Below are 22,525 nucleotides of genomic sequence, written 5' to 3' on the forward strand. Positions count from 1 at the left end.
AAAATCTAATTGTCTATCACTATTTAAGGTGATGAAAGATAGAAATTATATTTGAGCTTGAATTGTTCAATATTTTCAATGTAAAATAAATATTAAAATGACTGCCGCTGTCTTTGCTCCATCAGTGTTCTTATGAGCACTGAGCTGTTGATCACGTAAAGTCAGTATTTTTGAAACATTACTGTGGCTTTTAGTTTTAGGTTTATAGGTACCTTCCTCTATACAGATAATAGCCTGGTCTTGTAGGAGCAGGAAAGCAGACATTTCTAGGACCTTGGACTTCTTTGTATAAAGTCACAACTAAGTGAAAACTTTACTATATCTTGACAGCTGTATTTACACTGTGAAGTCATGGTTTAAGTCCAAATTTACAGCAGGTTATTAGAAGATTGGCAGATTAGTGTCCATACAAAGATTAACCTGCCTATCATGTACAAAACTGAGGAGATTAAATAAGTTTAAAAACCCCACAGTATTTTCACGAGTGTTTTATAAACATGTTTAAATTTACAGCACTGAATATTACTAAATTTTTAATGCCAGAAATGTTCTGTAAAACACACATTTTGAAGAATTAAAACTACAGTAACTACTGTAAATAGTGTACAGATACAATGTACAAAATGTGTCAAACATTAGTTAACTGAGTACAGAATCTAAAGGACCCCAAATTTATAGCTGGGACAATATACTTGCATCAGGGACAGAGGCACAGAATGACTTGCAACAGTGACCAACTCAATGACTCAACAACTCAGCTTATAAATCATCAACGCCAAAGCCTATCTATTTTGTGGTGTTCTACGTCAATATATGGAATTTGGAACAATTTCCTCATATTTAATTTGTAGGAGGCTGCTGTAAAATACTGCCATTTTACAGTAAAGTGTGTAGTTAATGCTTTACTTGTTCCTGTATTTCTTCAGGATTTTAAAACCTTTTCTATTTCCTTTTACCATCTACAGGGTAATACTTCCAATGTGAGTCAACATTCAGAAGCCTTTCAGAAACTCACATAACCCTACAATACATGACTTATTCTAACAGTCATTAGATCCAAAGAACAGAAAACAACAGACTTCACATTATAAAGTCAAGAGTTTACTGTATATTTTAACTTCAGAATATAGGCTTCATTATAGTGATTGCAAAAACAGTGTTGGACCATTTTAGATCCAAACCTGACTGTTAGAGCGTGTGGGAAATGAACAGCGTCCAGCACTGAGAAGGGGGCATGATAAAAGTTCATCTACTGGTTGAGGGGCAGCTGAGAGGCAGTCATGGGGACCTGGTTACTGATGGTGATTCTCTGACGAGTTTGACATCGAAGCATTCCAATGATGGCTCTTCTGAACCTAAAGCAAACAAAAGAAAACCTGAAATTACTTACATGAAATGAATATGTAATTATTATTATTTTTCTTTAAGATGTTAGAAACTTTGCTGAAGATTTTCTTTCATAATGCTACATGACACCTACATACACTGACATAAAACTACATATCTACAACATGTATACATTCTTTTATTCCAACTAGTTCGCTGTAATAAAAGCTGCTGTCGGCAGACTGATGGTTTTTTTTTATTAGAAATGGCCTTTATAGATCTTTATTTTGCCTAGCCTTATGTAAGTGTCATGTAGCTTTATGGATAAACTCCTACAGTAGAGCACTACTGTTTATGTTCCTGAAGATATATCTGAGGAATTGAAATTACTTCTTGTTTGCAATAACGTAGATACAGGGGTTGTAGAAAGTGGATGACTTTGCAAACAGTGGGGCGATGATGGCCATAGGTGCAGGAATCTTTTTGGGATCACCAAATGATGCCCAAAGACACACCATGGAGTATGGAGACCAGGCCACCAGGAACATCACAATCATTACTATGGACATCTGCAGAGCACAGATTCATATCACACAGAACATACGGTCTCACGGCAGAATGAACAAACATGAAGCAGTCATTACATACCATATAAATCATATCATTACATAAGTACCATATAAAAAAAAAAAAATACCTTAGTTACATCCATCTGGTCTGACCAGTCTATGTTGATGCTCTCCAGGCAGTTATTGGCTTTGTATCTCTTTATGGTGACCGAAACATTATAGTAGCAGTAAAACATGACAGACAATGGTACAATGAAATTTACAGAAATTACTGCCATGGTGTAAGAGATGAAGGACCTGAAGAGAATAGAGAAAATGGGTTTTTAAAACCCCAGTGACAACTTTCACCACATCCAGGTCATAAAAAATGTCACATCCACAAATTTCCCCCAGAAATTCAGACATTTTTTAATTGTTTTTGGCTTGCTTAGTTCCAGATGAGCTACAAGGCTAACACAGCAAACAGAACATGGAAGTTTATATTTGCTCATTAGCATTTAAGCACAAGCACACGATTGCAAAAAATTTAGTCTTTCCTATTATGTGTAATACTGTGAAAAGAGGTCTCAGTTCATGCAGGGCAAGGCCAAGGTTCTAGATCACAATTCATCCCAATGTACTAGATAGAGCTCCAGCACACTAGAGAACAATTTTACTGACTCATAGCCCAGCTATATGTGTTTTTTTTTTAATCAAACTATTTGTTCAAGTAATATCTTAAGATAATGAAAACATGGACCTTTATTAGTGTTCTCCCCGTGTCCGCGTGGGTTTCCTCCGGGTGCTCCGGTTTCCTCCCACAGTCCAAAAAATACACGTTGGTAGGTGGATTGGCCACTCAAAAGTGTCCGTCGGTGTGAGTGAAAGTGTGAGTGTGTGTTGCCCTGTGAAGGACTGGCGCCCCCTCCAGTGTGTATTCCTGCCTTGGGCCCAATGATTCCAGGTAGGCTCTGGACCCACCGTGACCCTGAATTGGATAAGCGGTTACAGATAATGGATGGATGGATGGATGGACCTTTATTAATCTAGCAATACATAGACCTTTTCCACTGCTTTCTAAATTAAATTAAAACAGATGTATGTAAGGGTGAAATTAGTAGTAATTTGATGAGGATGATGCTTGAGCAGGACTCACGCATTGTTGTTTCTCCAGTCAATGGTGCAGGTAGCTCCGGTTGGATCAGGAGCGTATCCAGCCCAACCCACAATCGGCATGGAGGACCAGAAAATTGCGTTAAACCACGCAGCCAAAATCAAAAGTGTATATGAGCGTGTGGTCATTTTTTGCCCTGTATATACATTAGAAGCACCAAACTTATGACAAATACAATGCAGCAGAAACAGTGTAAAAATTTCAAACAGTGGAACTAGTGTCTATTCATACCTATATCAGGTCTGCAGATGCTAATGTATCTGTCTATGGCAACAACAGTGAGCAGTCCAATACTGGCCATGCCAAAGAATATATTCAGAGCAGCATAGATCTGCATGAGAGGTCAATAAGTCAGCTAGGTGCAACACTGATACATGGATGATCAAGCAAATTTATAAAGTATTATTGCAAGAAAATGTGTTGAAGCACACCCTCATAGTTTGTACTGCCTTCTGTACACTCTTAGACAACAGAAGCCTGTTTCATTTCAGAGAAAGTGAATTTCTCAACAAGTAGATTAGCTTAACTTTCTACTCTCCATTCTGTGAGACCTGCATTACAAGTGAGGGTGGCACAATGAATATCATTGCTGTTGGGACAAAATCTCAAAATGATTTTACAAGAGAAGAAAAAACAACCTGAATTTACAATGGGATTTATTTATAGGGATTTCTGTTTCTTTTGGTCCATTGATCATTAAAACTTGTACAGAATACACAATGTACAGAGTAGTTGTGTTCTCCAATTATGTAGATACTGAATAAAGACAAATACCTGAGACATAAGAATTTGTCCTTACATATCCAATATTTTTTGATCAGCTTGCGCTGACTGAATCTACACACCTGCACTCATTGACCATTACAATTTAATTTCGGACTACGGTGTATGTAAGTCATATAAATGTGTGTGTGCATGTGTGCAACAAACCTGGCAACCAGTGTTACCAAATTTCCAGCTGCCATGCAGGTCAGAAGCAGCTGACATGGGGTAACCAATACCTGCCACTCCAACATCAGTGAAAGCAAGATTAATGATGATGGCATTAGTGGCGTTTCGCAGCTCTTTAAATTTTACGAACATCATCAGCACCACAATGTTACTGGACAAACTGATTACACCTGCACACAGAGACGGACAGTGAAGAGGTGTCAATTAATCTGGTTTACACAGACATACACACGCTTTAGGATTCACTTTAACAGATCACCGAGGCCTCCAACTGGTTACATTACGAATTACATTTACACTTTAATCCCCTTACTTATTATTCACTTATTAAGCTTGCCCTATTATTCATTGCATGCTATAAATCATACTCTTTTAAAAATTAAATCATGGTACAAACACCGTGTCACTAATCTAATAATGTAGTTAACTGTCTGGATCCATTTCAGCCTGATTTTAATGTGTTAAATCTGCTTTATGAAAATAAAAAATTTTTGGATGTGATATAAACTAACTTTCAAATTATTATATTCATTTATGATTTATGTCATTTATGACACATTTACCTAATGGCTAGTGTCTAATAATCAAGGATTCAAGGAATGTATCCACACATCAATTTTTTTACTGTGCTATAAAAACAAAACTGTTTGCTGTCTTCGGTTTATTTAATCTACCTGTGTACATCAATATCTTTTACACAAGCTTTACAGCTAATGATTAATGTTTTTAAGTTGGACTTTTACATCCCATTCTAGAACCTCAAAACTAGAAAAGCATACAACATAATACAATAAACAACATTAACTATTCAAAAATAACCAATCACACAGAGATATACAAAGTTACTCGTTACATGCAGCAATGAGGTATCCAGCGACAATGTTGTGTTCCATTTGTGAAAAGGCACTTTTCCCTTCGAAGCTAAAAGCTTCGGACGAAGAATTCATCAGTTCAGGTCCCATCTCTTAGTCACATATATCCTCACAAAATGCACTTATTAGACGCAGACAGCTGCATAGAACAGTTTTGTCTGTGTTCAACCCTGAGTCTATACATCCAATGGTTGCAAGGAAAAAAAAACAGTAAAATGTGTGAGGGTGAGAGAGAAAATAAGCAGAGGGAGCTATTTTGATTGGAGAGGGCCTGGGGGGTTAGGCATTGTGAATGCTGGTGGGGTGATTGTGTGACTATGGTCAACTAGCTGAAGCTGAGGGGAGGGATTAGGCTTTGCCTGGTTTGTGAAATACTGAGGAGCTCATTGTTTCAACACTAATCCTCACAAGAAGGGTTTTCTTTCTTAACACCAGAAATGCATATTAAAAAATGGGGAGAACAACAGAGTATCAACCTATATGAATGAATGAATGAAGACGAAGAAGAAGAAAAAAAAGAAGAAGCAGAAGATGATAATGATGATAATTATGTAGAAAAAAAGAAGAATTTTATATATTTAACTAATTCATAACTCCAGTGACAATAAGGATTTTTAATACATAGCACAATAAAACACTTTTTTAAAATCTGTTCATTTCTTCTAATTTAAACATGGCAGTGGTGAACAGTAATGAAGTAAATGTAATTTGTTACTGTACGTAAGTACTTTTTTCACGTATCTGTACTTTTTCCACAGTATTTCCATTTTGGGTGACTTTTTACTTAAACTCCACTACATGTCGATGACAAATATCTTACTTTTTATTACACCACATTATGACAATTTGTCATTTCTTTTGGTTTATGTGTGGATGAAACCGTAATGTGTTCATTCATCTCCCTGTTCATTCATGTTAGACTAATTCATGTCATTCTATTAAAAGACTGGGGAACCAAGAGTGACACTAGAGTTGTTTCACCTACATTGGGTTAAGAATCCTGTTACAAAAAAAAAGTAATAGGACATTAGAGTCATAATACATCATTAAGAACATTTAAAGGTAAATACTTTTGTACTTTTACTCAAGTGGGGTTCCGCAACTAGGACTTTTACTTTTACTGGAGTAATAGTTTACCCTGAGTATCTGTACTTTAACTCAAGTGATGTGTGTACTTTGTGAAAACAGGAGTTCAGTTCAGTCTTTTTAATGCAGCAAGATACTGACAGCATACCAGTACTGTGTCATTCTAAAGGACAGGCTGCAGCAAAAAATGGTAACAAAAAAGGAATTAAGACTGTTTTGGTGCGTGCGTGCTCTCTCTCTCTCTCTCTACACTAATATGAAGGGTTCTGCAGGAACTGAAAATGTGTTTTTTCAGTCTCTTTCTGTTCTACAATAAGACTCTCGGTCCACTAGAGGGAACTCAACTAAACTTAAAGGGAACCGGAAATGTCCATTGACATCCAGGGAAGTGTACATGGTTTGTGTCATGTGATAAATACAGCAAACAAGGGACGGAGCAAATAAAGGTAAATGCAATTAAATAATGCTTCTCTGCGTTTTATGTACATGAATATATCTACATGGGCACGAATACAAGCATGTGTAGCCTGAAAAAAGGGCGAAACGAGGCTGACGTTGACTTCCTAATGGAGTTTGTCTTTCCACCTTAAACAGAGGAGTGTATCGCGCCTCAGGCGATGCACATAATGGAACTGTTGTGCTATTTAAGGTGGAATGGAAAATAACAGTTAGTCATCTCCACCTGAAAACACACACACCGTGTCTATTTTTCATATAACTGGTCAACTGCATTTTTGTTTCAGGAAGCAGCTCGACGAGCCTGTCCGTAGCCCAGAGTTAGAACCGTACACAATGGCAGATGTAAGTATTATGGGTTTAGTCCCCTATCTGAAGTTGTGTACTTTTTTGAATGCTGAACTATGCATAATGCTGAATTTTCATAATGCAGGACTTGAAGCGATACTTATACAAACAATTGCCAACGTAAGTAATGTTTACAGCTTTAACGTACAAGAACCTTTGGTATGTGTTCTGTATAACTTTAGCTTATATGCACTTCCAGGGTTAGGATTTAAATGATCATTTACTTCTCCTTTTCTTTTTATTTTAGGGTGGAAGGCCTCCATGCGATAGTAGTAACAGACAGAGATGGAGTTCCTGTAATCAAAGGTACTTGTTATAATGTTTGAGTGTAGTTTTCACTTAAAATGAGTAGATCATCAGTCGTGCTGATTGAGGTAGTTCTGTAATGCATTAAATCTGATAGAAATTCGATAGTATGGGATTAATGGCCTAAAATCAATTCCTAATGTTTTTCAAATACATAGCTGCTGCTGCTGCTGATACTTAATTTATAAAATGTAGAAACTTGGACTACGTCCTCCTGAACGAAGAAATTACACATTTATATGTATTCAGTTACAAACAAAATACTTTTATTTTGCTGTTCTGGAGAACATTACATATGCAATTAGATATTGAAATATCAGTCAAAACTAAATTTGCACATTTTCAAAAACACACTGAATTATTATTCATAGCATATTAAATATTTGCTTAAAATCTCTGATTATGAATGTTTTCTTATTTATTACTTGCTGTTGTTTCATGAAGTGGCCAATGACAATGCTCCAGAATACGCTCTACGACCAGGCTTCCTCTCTACGTTCGCCCTGGCCACAGATCAGGGCAGCAAACTGGGACTGTCCAAAAATAAGAGCATCATCTGCTACTACAACACATATCAGGTATTCCACCACAAAAAGCCCTGTGTTAGTAAATTCTGTGTTTGGGTTTGCGCTTGTTTGGTGTTAAGGTGATTATACATCCTCTTTCCTCTGGATATCTCTGTTCTCATTACCTAAAAATGCATCTAATTTCAATGGTTCAAGAAGTCTGAGCATTGATCAGAATTGGGATTCATTTTGCCTCATGCCTGTCTATCACTACTGTTTAAAACCATCCACCGTAGTGTACTGAACTCAATATTACAGAGTTTTACTAGAGTCTCCAACAGAAATGTGTTTAAAGTTGTTAAGATAATGTATTACAAACACTATATATATATATATATATATATAAATATAAATAAATGCCTTTTTTTGTGGAGGCATTTCTATGACCCACAAGCCTTTTCATGTCTGCTCTGTATTTTACAAAACTGCATGTTATCTCGTCTGTCCATTTAACGCTGTTACAATAAACACACTGTGGACATGTTACTCACTTTCTGATGAGTTCATCTGCATAGTGTTTTGTTTTATATTATATGAAAACAGGCAAAATGTCCAGACCTGTTGATGTCAGAACACCATAATTTATTTGTGGTTACAATTGTTCAGGGCCAAATATTGAATGGAAAGGAATAAGATTATCTGGCTGTAAAGGCATTGTTTTGTTTTAAGTTAAGTAATGTTTTTACATGTGTTTTTTTTTTTTTTTACCCATCTACACATTGCCATGATGCCACTAATTACTTTAAATGACACCCAACACTCCCGACTAAACCTTCAAACCAAACCCAGTGTAGCTGTTCATGTCCCATGGCGCCATCATACCACAAGTGTCCTCTTTGTTTGCCTACTTGATGTTAATAAGTAAATAATTTATTAATTTTCTGTTTTCCTTTGTCAGGTTGTGCAGTTTAACCGATTACCCCTAGTAATCAGCTTCATTGCTAGTAGTAGTGCCAACACAGGTGAGTGTGAAATATGTGAATGATGGATTTCACATTGGGGCTGGATTCACAAAAGTGACTTAAGAAAGAAATGCTTCTTAAATTTGAATCTTTTTTCTTTACTTCACACTTAACATAAAAGATAAGATAAATAGGTCTTTTTCATATATCTTATATAACATATTAAAAATCTTAACTTTTAAGAAAAATTCTAAGAAAAATTAGTATTCTTTAAAAATATGGTTTTAACTATTTTAAAATTAAAATAGTTGATTATAAGTTCACTTAAGCCTCTAAAATAATCTGTTTAAAGAGTTATCAAAAATATCTAATTTAACAAGATTAAAAGTGGATATTGTTCTTAAAATACTGTTAATTTCTAGATAAGGAAAATAATGGCAAACCTGAAAATGTTTTTTTGTTGGCTGTTCCTCCACTCTCACATCTGATTATTGTTTACTTACATATTTGAATGCTTAGTTTTCTTCTTTTTGTCAGTTTTGCTATCAGTTGTATGGGTATAACTGAACACTGGTAATAACGTTCAGTTGTTTTTTTGAAAAATTTGGTTCAAGGCAACACATTGTAGCATGAAAGGCTTTATTAAAAATTGACTACAGAAGAAAACAAACATTGAAGTGTCTTGAGAAAAGTTTAGAAAATTTTGAGATATTGCAAGACAATATTGCAAATAAGAATGTTTTTCTGAACATATTAGCATTTATCTTAGGATCCTTCATATGCTTTTTTTTTTCTCCATAAGAAAGCTTTCATGTATCTGGCACCTGACCTAGTAACATGGAAAATGTAGCTTGTTTCTGAAAGCTCTTGAATTGTGTTTCATGTGTCATCAAAGAGTAAATGTACGTAACATCCACTTGTTTTTGTGTGTAGACTGAATTGTCTGAGCTGGATAGTTTCTGTTACTGACATACTTCTGCAATTGTTATTTTTAGGTTTGATCATCAGTTTGGAGAAGGAGCTCGTGCCACTTATTGAAGAACTGAGGCAGGTGGTAGAGGTCGCTTAGGAGCCAGACAAATTGTAATATTTCAACATTGTATACCTGCATCAGGTCATGAGAGCCACACATATGCACCTTGGAGATTGATACAATTCCCATTTGTGTAGACACACACACACTGATGGTGTTGGCTGTGAAACTGGATCCCATGTCAATTGCACTTGATGCTGTATGTTTATCTTATGAATGTAACTCCTTCTGTTTGTTTTGTTGTTTTCATCTAATTAATAAACATGTAAAGTTTTGATGTACAAAAATATCCAATATTTATTGAAGATTTACATTTTTACAGAAGTACATTTGTAAAGAATTATTTTACTGTCTTACAAAGAGAATAGTTACTGTTTTATAAATAGTCCTGTTCTAGATTCAGGCTTAAAATGCACACAAATTTCTCAGGAAAACTCTCTTATACTATATAAGAGCATTTACATGCCTGCACCTTTTTGTTTATATTTTCCCCAAATCCACATTGTGTATTTATGCTAGTTTTCCTCTTTTACACCAGGTATTTTTCTTAATCACATATTAAATAATAAAAACAAAATATGTAGTTTGTCATCAGGAAATCAAAATTGAAAGACCCATCAATGAAAAACAATAAGAAATAAAATTTTATTCTGTCATTTGAATTCTTGGAAAGCTGTTAAATGTTACTAGCTGTGTGTAACAGAATATTAACCAATTCTTCCAGTAAAGTCCCCTCTTTTTGAATCAAGGAAGTAATAATCTGTTTGGGACTCAGCACTAAAACTTTCTGTACTGACACATATGTACAGATTTGTATAAGGAAGCAGTGTAAGATTTGGAATGTAATAACACCACTGCATGTGGGGAAAAATTTAAACTTTGCTACTTGGATTGCAGAATCTTCCTCTGACCTTAAAACATGGCAGCAGAAACTATGGGTTAAAATTGCTTTGGTGTTCTGCAAGCATAAACAAGATATGAAGAAGCTGGGATGTGCAGTGTTTACAGTATTTGTGAATAATCCACTTGTATACTTGGTTTATATTGCTCCAAATGATATACAAAAAGCTTCAGACTCCCTCTATAGCTGCCTTTGTAAATGTCACTATTCAGTGACACTGTTTATCATGTGTTTCTTATTTAGACCAAATTTTTGCTTTAGTTTATTTTAGTGTAAGGGTAGAGATATACTTGCTGTTAGCTACGCGTTTGCATCATGGCTGCCTCAAATATCCTGTATTCATTTTGCATGTCAGTTGTGTACATCCTCAGAAAATGTGCCAGTGCAGGTGAGCAATAGCATCACAATGGCAGAAAGTTTTGAAGAAGGCTGTGTCAGAGTCAAATCTGCAATTACCTGCATCTTTCTCTGGTCTGCCTTCTAGTGGAAGCCTCCAGTTACAAGTGTAGCACATAGCAGACAGTTGTCTATGTGAGCGCATGGCCAAACAGCAAGAATATCTCTACCCTAAGACACAGAAGAGCCAGCATGACATATTTCCACTGAGATGATGATTCACCAATTTTCTTCATGCCACACAACGCTGCCATCACTTCATATGGTCACAAAATGGCCATATATGTACAAATCTTGACACTAATCGTCTACTGACCTCTGACCTGTCATTTAGATCACCCTCATATAATTCTTAGCCGCTTACACTGATGACTCTTCTGATCATCATCGTCCTTTTCTTATCTGTGACTGATAGAAAAAGATGAGAAAACTGTTTAAGAAAGTCAGAAGCAACAAGCAGCCAAAAACAAAATGGCACCTACAAAACTGCAGATCAAATTTCACTTTCATTACCGAATAATACAAACTCCACAAAAATGGCCATAGCCAAAATATTTAAAATAGTATTATTATGAACAAAATGTGCTGTCCTCACCAGTTTCCAACGTAAAATCTTTATCCATTCATCAGCCTCCACACCAGATTTTGCACACAGGTAAAATGTCCTCTCAGGGAACACGAGACTGTAACATGAAAATAAAGGTATGAAATGGGATGTACTTTGTATTAAATGTAGATTTTAAGAAAGTGAGGGCTGGTATGAAGAGGCTGAATGTAAGTTGAAGGCAGCCCTTTCTGCCTAGTTATGAGATTCTTGTTTTACTTCCCCATTTTGGAGTACAACAAGCCGGAAATACACCCCCATACACACATCAACCGTTAAAAAAAGCCATGTCTAAATCAGTGCTCTCACCAGAAGCAGTTCACTCTGTCCTGACTGTAATCAAATTGAACAGCGGAGCATGCGGTCAGATCCAGCGTCCGGATGGGTTCCTCAAACTTAAATGAACAACAAAAAAGTCAATATATATTAATTACATTCCCTACTTCTTAATCTAAACATGTTTCAAAACTCATTCAACTCACCATTTTGTCTTTGAAATATTTAAGCTCATTTCTGTTTAGCGTGAACCATCTCTGTTTCCAGTTCTAACACAAAGTGAAAGAAATGCTGTTAGATAAAGGCACTTAAAATAATTCCAGCTGAATTATTGATGTTATATTTAAATTTGTATATAGTATTTGCATAATACAAAAAGGATCATGTATAAAGACACACGCAAAACAGGCACTTTCAGGATTTGGCTCAATCAGAGAAAATAATAAATAATTTATATCAAACAATACAATTTTTGATGACGCTATCACATTACAACCAGTGTTGAATGAAGTGCTCTTTGTAAATGCAGCAAATGTGTCAGCTCTGTGGAAATATCTTAAAAATGTCAGAGAATGACCTAAGAATGTCCAGTTGAAGGCATTGTTCTGCTGAATTGTCAAGAAGGGGTACATCTGCAAAATATTTAGCACTTCACATTCAATTTATCACTTGAACTCAAAACACCCCGAGCAGTACACAGTGTAAGAAAAAGACACAGTAGCGGTAACAACAGTGAAAAGAAAAGTTTCTCCTCTCAGTCCTAGCACATCAACTTCATCTCTGGATGACGTCTTTGAAAATGCACTTTTTATTACTATACACGGACGATATTTATTCATTCATGCATTTATTTAAACTCATTGAAAGATTTAATTTGACAATTTATTTTTAATTGTTATAAATTATGTCATATTGTGGTTTGTTGAACCAAATATTTTCCAAAATTACTTAAAAATATCTTCTTCTATTAACTACCATTCAAAGGTAAGAATGTTCTTCCCTTCCCTGTAAAGTAACATTTTTGTGATGTTTTGTCCTGACAGTAACACAAGGCAAATTAGTATGAAGCAAAATGGCTTGGCAGCTGTTGCTCTCCTTACCTTCACGAAAGCTCCTTGTTTTACCAGATAACCCTCTTTTGTTCCTAGCTGCAGGAAGATACACAGTGAACAATATGAATATGGAAATTTTGAGTATTATGCTGAATGTACGTGACAAGTCAGTTCTGCTTTAAACATGACACCTTAGGTACATCCATCCATTATCTGTAACCGCTTATCCAATTTAGGGTCGCGGGGGGTCCAGAGCCTACCTGGAATCATCTGGCGCAAGGCGGGAATACACCCTGGAGGGGACGCCAGTCCTTCACAGGGCAACACAGACACACACACACTCACACCTACGGACACTTTCGAGTCGCCAATCCACCTGCAACATGTGTTTTTGGACTGTGGGAGGAAACCGGAGCACCCGGAGGAAACCCACGCGGACACGGGGAGAACACACCAACTCCTCACAGACAGTCACCCGGAGCGGGAATCGAACCCACAACCTCCAGGTTCCTGGAGCTGTGTGACTGCGACACTACCTGCTGCGCCACCGTGCCGCCCACCTTAGGTACAATGATTGTGAAATAATTTCCTCAGCATATTAAATTATTATTTATTTATGAATGAATATTTATTGTACCGATGGTGCACTGGGCACCAGATCACTTTCATGTCGTCCAGTCTGCATGGCTGTGTGCACACACACAGACTCATAGATGGATGGTTCTTCCACCTGTCGGGGATATGGGACCTTCAGCACGATCAGGTTACCTACACAACAGCAGGGATGCAACAATCAGTCATTATACTGTGTTTACAGAGCTGGAGAAAATGGGAAAACTGATGGTGTTAGTGTGACACACCTGTCTCACTGCCCAGCAGTGGCTGATTGGCCAGATGACTGATGAAATCCTGAAGTGTGGCAAACTCATTGAAGCCAAAGAAATATCTGCCAAACTGCCGGCGCACATGAAAGTGCTTTACTGAGTCTTTTGCTCTGGAAAATTCAAGATTTTGAGTTACAATAAATGTTTCTTAATGTGAATTTGACAATTTCATTAAAGACCTGCTCACCACCTTAATAAATATACTGACACTATATGAGCAATATTGTTCTAATGTGTCTTCTAAAATTAAGGGAATATTGGGGGGAAAAAAAGACATAATTATTGTGAATCATCATATTGCCAGGCCCTGTTTGTATCAGCACATATAGTCCATTAAATTCAGGTCCACATATTTTACATTTGTAAGTATGCTAGTATATACTAGTACTAGTGTAAGTATACTAGTAATGACTAGTAATAACTACATTCAGTGGATTGAGAAGAGGATAAGCATTATGCAAAGTAATCTCATCATAGCCATAAAATGCAAAAGGAGAACTGAAACATAAAAGAACGGTGAAATAAAAACTGAGAAGAATATAACACACAAAACATGCAGCATTATCCTTGTTAAAGTTTACATTATGTCCAATTAAAAAAATATTGAGAAGAACTAGAGTGACAGGAAATGTTCTGACAATTTTCTTCCAATGAGGAGCCCTAAAACCTGCAAACACAACACAGTAGCCTAAACACTAGTTGAACATGTGATTTACACATTCCACTCAAAGACCCACATCAACATCTTCAAAATGTGTACTGCAAAAAAGCAGATACTATGTTGGTGATGAAAATATGGGGAGTAACCAACCTTACAGAAATGGCAAAGCAGTCATTGCCCTTGTTGCTGTTTCTCAGCAAATAACTTCCATCACCACCATTAGACAAGAGCAGGGCCTCAGCAGCATGGCGAGATAAATCATAATGATACCAACTAGACAGAGAGAGAAAGAGAAAGAGAGCATAATGATATCAAATAGAGAGAGAGAGAGACAGTGCCTAAAGTCCCTGATTGTAGTTGGGTTTTTATAGGAGCTAAACTGGTAAAAAAAAAAAAAAATACACAGACAATGCTCACAAGTTTAATTCATTATCTTGTATTCATAATAATTAATAAATGAATGCATGCATATTTACATCTTAATACCTTTCTATCTGTCAAATTAATCAGAAACAAAACATTCTGTTACGTCCTCACATTTATCTTAAGGAATGTTAGGTAATTGCTCAGCTAAATCCACCCCTTAAGTGTCTTATTGAAGGCCATGGTAATGTGCATAGAGACCACATGCACTCATCTGGGAAAGGCATTTGACACTTGTGGACATTTGTGACCCATTACAAGCAAAGCATATTCTACAGGATGTATGCTAATACTTAGATAAGACAAGTCTCCAAAGTTATTTTCTTCCCCATGTAGACCTGTGGCAATTCTTTCTTGATGATCTTGATGATATTTTAATTCAGAATTTCACTTATTTTCCAAAATACATTTTAATGAATTAATAACACAGAAACACTGAAAACCATTGCGGGACAGTATGACAACTTAGCTAATGCAAACCCACAGAATTACACTTGTTAGATAGAGGCCTACATAGATACATTGTCCATAGAAAAACGTGTATAATAACTTCAAAGGAGAAGGGAAAAAGTAAATGTAGAAAGATTTAATTTCCAGCATTTTTATTTGTCCATTCTTCATGAAATGTTCACACAATGAAAGGACAGCTGCTGTGTTCAAATGATGTAAAAATATTAAAGTTGAGAAAAAAAATTTTTTCACTAAACAGTGGTAATATGAATTGAAAGTGAGTTTGTATATGTGCTTGACTACTTGTCTGTAACTCTTGAGTACATGTGAAATCAGAGCCCAATTTCCTCATATTAAACTCACTATGTAAACTTCACCACAGGGATTTTCCACTTGATAATACATAGACAGCAAAAAAAATACTCCTTTCTTGCCTGAGTATACATTCTGTTGAACAGTTTTCTTTTGTCCACACGTGTCTGTGAATTGGTCTATCGGGCAAAAAAAAATCTCTGTTAAACTTGTCTCTTTGCTTCACAGAACTGTAATAAAGCTGTGAAGCCATGACCTGGAAAATCAACTTTGACAAGTGATGGACAGTTAATTGTATTTCACTGATGAGAGGTATACACTCTTTGCAAGGGCAGTAGTATAGACTTATAACAATAGCTGAAAACTTCACTGAAGCAACACTATTATGTGAGTGGTCTGTCTGGTTTAACCACTTCATGTTCCAGTTATAAATTCAGTAAACATCCTGGATAAAAAATGGACAATTAAACACACACACAGTTGAAATCCAATAGGAATACTACAGGGCTTGCTGTACAACAAATACAAATGCTTCATAATTATTACTGTAAATTAAATCTTTCTACATATATATATATATATTGGATATACATGTTTTTCTATGGGCAATGTATCTATGTAGGCCTCTATGTAACAAGTGTAATTCTGTGGGTTTGCAGTTGTCATACTGTCCCACAGTGGTTTCAGTGTTATTAATTAAGATGTATTTTATCGTATAGATATACGATTCTCATAGAGAGCTGCTATAGGCCTAGGTCTAGTTTTACATGAGGTGCAGAAATAATTCAGACCTAATCATTTGTGTGAATGGATGTTTTTACTTACCTGACGGACTCCAACTCCTCTACCTCTTCTCCGTAGCTGCGGTTGGAGCTGCACACACTCATCTCTAGAGAAACAGTAACACTACCTACCCCACACCAGCGATAAAACGGACGATATTCCGTCTCTGTAAAAAGTCTGTGAAGGCGCGGAGAGGAAGTGAGTCCCGCCCACGATAACGTCGACACTGAGGGAAATGATGGCACTACTGGCCTTTATTGGACTTTTTCCATAGCAAGTAGATTTAGTAACGAACAAAATGATAAATACTAAGACCAAATTTGGTCGCAAAATTTATAAGGGTCAAGTCTGTTTCTATACCATGATATAGGGGGTATATTCTGAAAGTCTGAAATAAGGACACAAAAATGCTCAAAATAGACTACATTGAAAGCAAATTATGCAAACCAGAGGGAAAAAAATAGAAAATGCGTTTTTTAACAGACTGTTGAATTGATCTTTCAATTCAACACATTTTACACACACACACACACACACTTTGTATATCGATGTTCGTTCTATATATATCAGGGTTCATTCTATACATAATCAATGGGTTTTCATTAGTTGTCCGTTATAATCATCAAATTAAAAGAAATAAACACTTGAAATATACCAGTCTGTGTGTAATGAATGAGTATAATATACTTTTTTCACTTTTTGAATGGAATTACTGAAATAAATCAACTTTTTCATTATATTCTAATTATGACCAGCACCTGTGTGTGTGTGTATATATATATATATATATTTATATATATATATATAAGTTTTTGTTGGGAGCAACTTCCTTCAAAAAACTGAAAAATCTTGGACAGTGGGTGGGTGAAGACCCTAGTCATGGATTATGTACAGGGGGTGGCACACTGACGTCATACTCTATCAGCTTGTAAGTTCAGTTTGTCACATGGTCAGTTTACAGAGACATAATCAGGTGTTAAAGGTTTTAGCATGTTTGTTGGACCGTAAACGGCTAGAAGTTAATGCATTTACGAGTGGCTGTAGTAATTTTGATTGGCAACAACTGTGAGCATGGGCCCTGCTACAGTGGTCAGAAGGTATCTTCTCCAAGAATCTGCATGCCACGTTTGACTGATCTGGATAGGGCCAGTGTGATAGGGGAACTTCAAGCTGGTGTTCCACAAAACCAATTTGTGGCATTATTTGGAGTGAGCCAAATAGTGATATTACCATCTCCAAATTGAAGGCCAAGTTCCATATAATGGGGGATGTCAGAGACAGGCTGCGAAGTGGGCATCTGGGAATTTGGGGGAGAAAAATAAAACCCAAGCTGTCAACGTCTCATTAACCTAGAGGTGCATAAAGGGTTAAATCACATTCTCTAATCAAGTCCTACCTCCCCATAACACATATGGACAGTGTGATTGGCTGTGCCTTTTTATTGTGAATTTTTAAAGCCCTCATTGTCACTTCTGGCCTGAGTCTATGAATGAAGGACTAAAGTATGACCAAAACAAACTGCATCAACAGATCATCAGCTACTGTTAGCTACTCTGACTTTACATCTACAAGTGGATCAACGAGATAGGTATAAGATCCAAATGTTAACAAAAATTAATATTTTGTTGCCCCATTTTTCCTATGGCCACATTCACATTATATATAAGCACAAGTAAGATTTCTTATTTTCATAGTTATGTGATAAAACATCGGATCTTTCTGCATTCATTATGCAGCCATGTGATTATAATGAGAAATATAGTGGCTGGGCTTACTGAAGGCATTTAATTATTAGAATTCTTAAATAGAAAAAGCATCCCATTGTAATAATAAGATGCTTTTGGGAAACTACACACTGACCATGTAATTATCACTGCCATCAATGATTGTATGATGTATGTGCTGGTTTATTTCACATTGCATGTGGATCACTTACACAAAGTATCTAGGCAATAAGAACAGATCTAAATAAATACAGTGTCTTCACAAACAACATTTAGGTAGCCCTTTCTCAATTATAATTATACACAAGATAAGATGTAAAGTATCCTATGCCAATCCATTAGAGATTCACATAGGGCCCACCCCACTCTCTGCTTACCTGCAGCCACAAATTTTCTGTTGAATCCTACACCGCTACACTAAAGTTGCTGTGGCTGTTTATGATCCGATCAACAACTAGCTACCTTTAACAACTACAGTTGCTCAGCTCATGTGTACCCAATCCACCCACTGTATCACTAGCTCTTAACAGGGGTCATCAGGTAGGCACCTCCCCTTGTCAGCGTTTCGCTGAATTAAGCCCACACCTCCAGAAGGCTCAACAGTGAAGTCTTTTGTCCCAGACCCACCCCCTCCAAGCAAGCTTTACAGTCCTACCTTATCCTTTACCCTCAACATTCGTAAATCCACACTGGCCTCCCTGGTGACTACGGCTGTACCTAGCCCAACTGGCACCGTTAAGGCATGCTCAGTACCAACAGTTCCATGTGAAATTTACGTGCTACATCACCAACAATCACAATAGCAACTCTACAGTGCATTTCCCCAAGTAATCAGACCCTGTTATCAGAGTTTCTGATAACTCCTTCAAAACTGCCCTTAGTTTCCAGCTCCTGATGCCAAACAGGGATGTGGCTCAAATCTAGATGAAGAATAGAAAGCATAGTGAACGTGAGAAGGCATATCAGTACTGAAACTGGAGACTCTAGCTTGTCAGAACAAAGAAAGCTGGTGAGAACTGCCTTTAAAGTGCAATAAGATGTCCCAAGTGACTTCTCAATTCTAGGGTGTTTTCAAATTAGAGAATGTTTCTGGACCTGGGTCGGCTTTCTTTGTTTGGTACATTTGGTCAAGTATGAAATCTGTTTTTCGAGCTGGGTGCATTCAGAGCACCGTTTGGGGCGTAGCACCAAATTTTGGAACACGGGTGTACACACCCTGTACCCTCAATACCTGCTAAACAAGACAAATTATGATATTTCCGAACAATGCCGTCTGTAACAATTTTTGCTCTTCTCCAAACATCAAAATGTAACCTACACTTCATATAAATATATATTTTAAATTACTATCTAGAGTACTAAACGGTCTCGAGGGAAAACATTCTTTTGAACAGCGTTATTATTATATATGATAACGATATGAAATAAAAGTGGCTTAGTAAATACATAAACATAACCCCAGACAAGAAAACAATTCCTCAAAATACAGCAGTAGCATTAAATAATTTCTTCACTTTAATTCAAATTCATTTTTGAATTTTGGCAGTAAAATCATGAGCCTGAAGCTTTGCTAAACTTGATACCCATTCCATGAGCCACATGCCTAATCGAAATGACTAGAAGCGCAAAGCTGCAATTCTCCTTTCTGACAGGTGGTGTCACTAGTCCTTCAACAGCACGAGGAAACTGAGCAGGAAAGGCACAGCGAGTGAGAAATTTAATTTCTCCTGAAATTGTTAACTACAACATATTTACTCTTTGAGCCACTTCATACTCACCAGTTTTCTGAGGGAGACGTGTCAGACATTTCTCTCTTTCCCTCATCATATTTCTGAAAGCCAAATTTCATGTTCAATTTAGCTAGATCTGTGGCTAACCGATTGGTGAGACCTGCCCGATAGCGATAGCTTTCAGTAGAGAATGTTTTCCAAAGAATATAGGAACTTTATTTTCAAGCGTGAGTTATTTTAAACACACATAAGAATGAGTTATGTATTAAACACACAAACAACTGGAGCACATGCAAAGTGTGAAAATATAGTATCGGGCAGCAGTCTATATCTGGTAGTGACAAAATCCCCAACACTGGTTTTGCATACAGGAGGGTCAAGCCACTTTCACTTTTGAAGGAATTAAAGAAGACAACACTAAGATAAACAGAACTGGATTGTCATTAAACACTCTGCCGATACAATTTATTTATTTTAATAAAACAAACCATAAAAAATTCAAATAAAAATAAATGTATTTCTGGGGCTGATAGAGTGCCCCGTGTAGGCAGGTCCCCTATTACCTGCAATGAGAGGCCCCTAGCAATCATCTCTGATCCGTTTGAAATCGGGGTTGTCGGGTTAGTTTTTAGTGAACTCCGGTGCATTAACAGTAACTGGACCCAGTGATCCTGCTGTTTTCAATGGGCAAACTTGTGGTCAATCCTGTCACTTCCCCATCCACTTTTCGTGCAACGAATCCCAGGAAAGTGAGAGACAGCACAGGTGCCCACATGACATAAATCATAACAAAAGTACTTTCTGTAGGTCTTTTCTAAATTATGATAAGTTTGTTAAGCTTGTGGATCAAATGACAAAGTCCATTCTCTGTAGAAGAGAAACTGGTCATTGGTTCAAAACACCCCAAAATGAATGAGAGTGAATGGAGAGCTTCTCAAATGGTCTTCTTGTAGTGATTCTGCTCACTTCCTCTGGCACACTGTGGAAGGCAAATCCTGGGGGCCTGCTCTGGTGCGGTTTGCTGATGGTGTTTGTGTCCCAGGTTGGTTTGGTTTGACTGATAGTGCTACTTCCCTTTCTCGTTCCTAATAAAACTACACTTTATTAAGACTGGAACAAGGTTACTGTAATAAGATCACCTTTGTGAAGCGAGTGTGTGTACTGAGAGCATGGAGAAAAACGCTGTAGCCTGCACAGATAAAAATATTCTCACACAAATACAGCTTGTCAGGAGACTACAGAACCAATAGTCTGACTGCAGTCTACAGAGTTAGAAACATCTGCATTCACACTGACAGCAGTCTGAGGCATGTGCTTGGAGTTACATTTTTGCCTGGCTGGATTTTTCTCCTTCCACTGATGGACTGTGGCCCAGTACTGCTCTAGAACAGACTTGTTCAGTATCTGAGCTTTCACCAGGTCTGTTGGAAAGATGGAGTTACATAGAACACGGCACAAAACCCTGGGAGAGAGAGAAAATAACTAATTCATACACTATATTTGACAGAACACACACACACACAACAAAACTCAGTACAGTATTGTCTACAATGTAGATGGGGTTTTCATATGTGTGTGTGTGTGTGTTTACCTGGGCAGCAAAGCTAGCACAGTAGTAAGCCCACAAACACAGTAGTAGAGTGGCTCAGACATGAGCCTGGTCTCAACACCATAAGGATTTGTGGGAGAGTTACATATGACACATGTCACACTGAAGACAAGGACAAATGTGTAGTAGAATGCAGCACTGCCTATTAACACCGCAGCATGTAGCCACGTCTGCAAATCACACAATACGCCAAGGTTAGTAAAAGTAACACACTAAGTAAATGAGCTGTCAGTGTAACAAAGCCAACAGACAGAAGATAGTTCTCTAAGAAAGATGTTTATGGTAATGTACCCTATAACGCTTTTAATTCACTCAATTATTTATATTAGCATAATAGGCTATGGGGGCATTTTCAGTACAGTAAACACAACATGCTTGCAAGTGCTCACATTTAACAGCTGTTTAAAAAAAAAAAGAAAAAGAAAAAAAAGAAAAAGAAAAATAAATAACAGTTGCTACTTGTGTCCTGGAATGTGATGAAATCATCTTGTGCCATCCCAAGTTCATTCAGACCTTATTTTAATACACATTGCAGGTTTATAATTTTTTTTTTAGTTTACAATGAAATAAATCATAATTAGAAACAGATACATCCCTTTTGACTGAAAGCTCCCACATGCGATTACTCTTATGACACCTTTGTGGCTTTGTATTATTTTTAGCTATTTTTTTACAGTAATAATAATAATAATAATGATAATAATTAGTACACAGTAGTTTTTTCACAATGATGACAAACATTTTCTCTCTGGTCTTTATTGTCTGTCGCGTTTCTCTTTTCTACGGCATGCTCTCATCACAGTACTTGTAACACAACGATAATCTTTAAAATAAACAGCGATCATTTAAGTGAAAGGGAAAGCCATATTAGAAATGATATCTTTTTGAGGTGAACAGAGATCAACAGCAAGTTCATATAAATTATATTTACAGAAATAATCACTATTGTTCTGCTTCAGCTTCAGTTGCTGTGTATTTACCTCATTGTTTAACACAACGAGAGATAAATGAAAGATAAAAAGGGCTCATTCGACTATAAACACTACCTTTCCCTGTGGTTTAACTTGCTCCTTAAACAAAGGAAACATTTGAGCACATTCTAAATATTTGTATCAATAATGATTTAATGTTGAATACAGTACATTTAAAACC

At 36.7% G+C, this 22,525-nt stretch overlaps 4 protein-coding genes across 9 annotated transcripts in view; 1 reads left to right on the plus strand and 3 right to left on the minus strand.

The window, feature by feature from the left end:
• Positions 1-518: 518 nt before the first annotated feature.
• Positions 519-11,030, minus strand: rrh (retinal pigment epithelium-derived rhodopsin homolog). 3 transcript variants are annotated; one of them, XM_066678885.1, is made up of 7 exons: positions 10,926-11,030; positions 3,979-4,169; positions 3,280-3,379; positions 3,031-3,184; positions 2,024-2,192; positions 1,717-1,895; positions 519-1,355 (listed from the first exon to the last, which is right to left on the minus strand). In XM_066678885.1, the coding sequence occupies exons 1-7, from the start codon at positions 11,008-11,010 to the stop codon at positions 1,250-1,252; spliced, it is 984 nt and encodes a 327-aa protein (XP_066534982.1). In that variant the 5' UTR covers positions 11,011-11,030; the 3' UTR covers positions 519-1,249. The 3 variants fall into 3 exon arrangements, with proteins under 3 accessions (XP_066534982.1, XP_066534983.1, XP_066534981.1); XM_066678886.1 differs by lacking the exon at positions 10,926-11,030 and adding an exon at positions 6,986-7,077; XM_066678884.1 differs by lacking the exon at positions 10,926-11,030 and adding an exon at positions 4,853-5,042.
• Positions 6,359-9,791, plus strand: lamtor3 (late endosomal/lysosomal adaptor, MAPK and MTOR activator 3). Of its 2 annotated transcripts, none has more exons than XM_066678891.1 (7): positions 6,359-6,403; positions 6,701-6,758; positions 6,847-6,881; positions 7,009-7,067; positions 7,512-7,645; positions 8,532-8,595; positions 9,531-9,784. In XM_066678891.1, the coding sequence occupies exons 2-7, from the start codon at positions 6,750-6,752 to the stop codon at positions 9,602-9,604; spliced, it is 375 nt and encodes a 124-aa protein (XP_066534988.1). In that variant the 5' UTR covers positions 6,359-6,403; positions 6,701-6,749; the 3' UTR covers positions 9,605-9,784. The 2 variants fall into 2 exon arrangements, with proteins under 2 accessions (XP_066534988.1, XP_066534987.1); XM_066678890.1 differs by lacking the exon at positions 6,359-6,403 and adding an exon at positions 6,543-6,606 and having other exon boundaries at positions 9,531-9,791.
• dapp1 (dual adaptor of phosphotyrosine and 3-phosphoinositides) lies at positions 9,991-16,487 on the minus strand. Of its 3 annotated transcripts, none has more exons than XR_010804059.1 (10): positions 16,353-16,487; positions 14,493-14,615; positions 13,658-13,791; positions 13,435-13,565; positions 12,846-12,893; positions 11,952-12,014; positions 11,779-11,864; positions 11,461-11,548; positions 11,182-11,273; positions 9,991-11,036 (listed from the first exon to the last, which is right to left on the minus strand). XR_010804059.1 is itself a non-coding variant. In XM_066678888.1 (10 exons), exons 1-9 carry the CDS (start codon positions 16,412-16,414, stop codon positions 11,250-11,252), a joined length of 759 nt encoding a protein of 252 aa, XP_066534985.1. In that variant the 5' UTR covers positions 16,415-16,487; the 3' UTR covers positions 9,991-11,036; positions 11,230-11,249. The 3 variants fall into 3 exon arrangements, 2 of the variants coding, with proteins under 2 accessions (XP_066534985.1, XP_066534984.1); XM_066678888.1 differs by having other exon boundaries at positions 11,230-11,273; XM_066678887.1 differs by lacking the exon at positions 9,991-11,036 and having other exon boundaries at positions 11,140-11,273.
• A 3,216-nt stretch (positions 16,488-19,703) lies between these two features.
• atp10d (ATPase phospholipid transporting 10D) overlaps positions 19,704-22,525 on the minus strand; it is a 33,191-nt gene continuing 30,369 nt past the window's right edge. The window contains exons 22-23 of the mRNA XM_066678491.1: positions 21,356-21,543; positions 19,704-21,226 (exon numbers count right to left, since the gene is read on the minus strand). Coding sequence (XP_066534588.1) covers positions 20,992-21,226; positions 21,356-21,543 — 423 coding nt within the window. The 3' untranslated portion in view covers positions 19,704-20,991. The remainder of the gene's footprint in view (positions 21,227-21,355; positions 21,544-22,525) is intronic.

This window comes from Hoplias malabaricus, chromosome 8, assembly GCF_029633855.1.
Source record: "Hoplias malabaricus isolate fHopMal1 chromosome 8, fHopMal1.hap1, whole genome shotgun sequence".
NCBI lineage: Eukaryota > Metazoa > Chordata > Actinopteri > Characiformes > Erythrinidae > Hoplias > Hoplias malabaricus.

Coding starts and splice junctions, on each gene's coding strand:
- rrh (XM_066678884.1), bottom strand. CDS start 4,961: ATGGGACCTGAACTGATGAATTCTTCGTCCGAAGCTTTTAGCTTCGAA. Junction 2,193..3,030: donor GACTGGAGAAACAACAATGC/GTGAGTCCTGCT, acceptor TATTCTCTTCAG/GTCCTTCATCTCTTACACCA. Junction 1,356..1,716: donor TACGTTATTGCAAACAAGAA/GTAATTTCAATT, acceptor TGTTTGCTTTAG/GTTCAGAAGAGCCATCATTG.
- lamtor3 (XM_066678890.1), top strand. CDS start 6,575: ATGCACATAATGGAACTGTTGTGCTATTTAAG. Junction 6,607..6,700: donor GAACTGTTGTGCTATTTAAG/GTGGAATGGAAA, acceptor TTTTTGTTTCAG/GAAGCAGCTCGACGAGCCTG. Junction 7,068..7,511: donor TGGAGTTCCTGTAATCAAAG/GTACTTGTTATA, acceptor TGTTTCATGAAG/TGGCCAATGACAATGCTCCA.
- dapp1 (XM_066678888.1), bottom strand. CDS start 16,414: ATGAGTGTGTGCAGCTCCAACCGCAGCTACGGAGAAGAGGTAGAGGAG. Junction 12,015..12,845: donor AACAAGGAGCTTTCGTGAAG/GTAAGGAGAGCA, acceptor ACTTTGTGTTAG/AACTGGAAACAGAGATGGTT. Junction 11,865..11,951: donor AATATTTCAAAGACAAAATG/GTGAGTTGAATG, acceptor TGTTCATTTAAG/TTTGAGGAACCCATCCGGAC.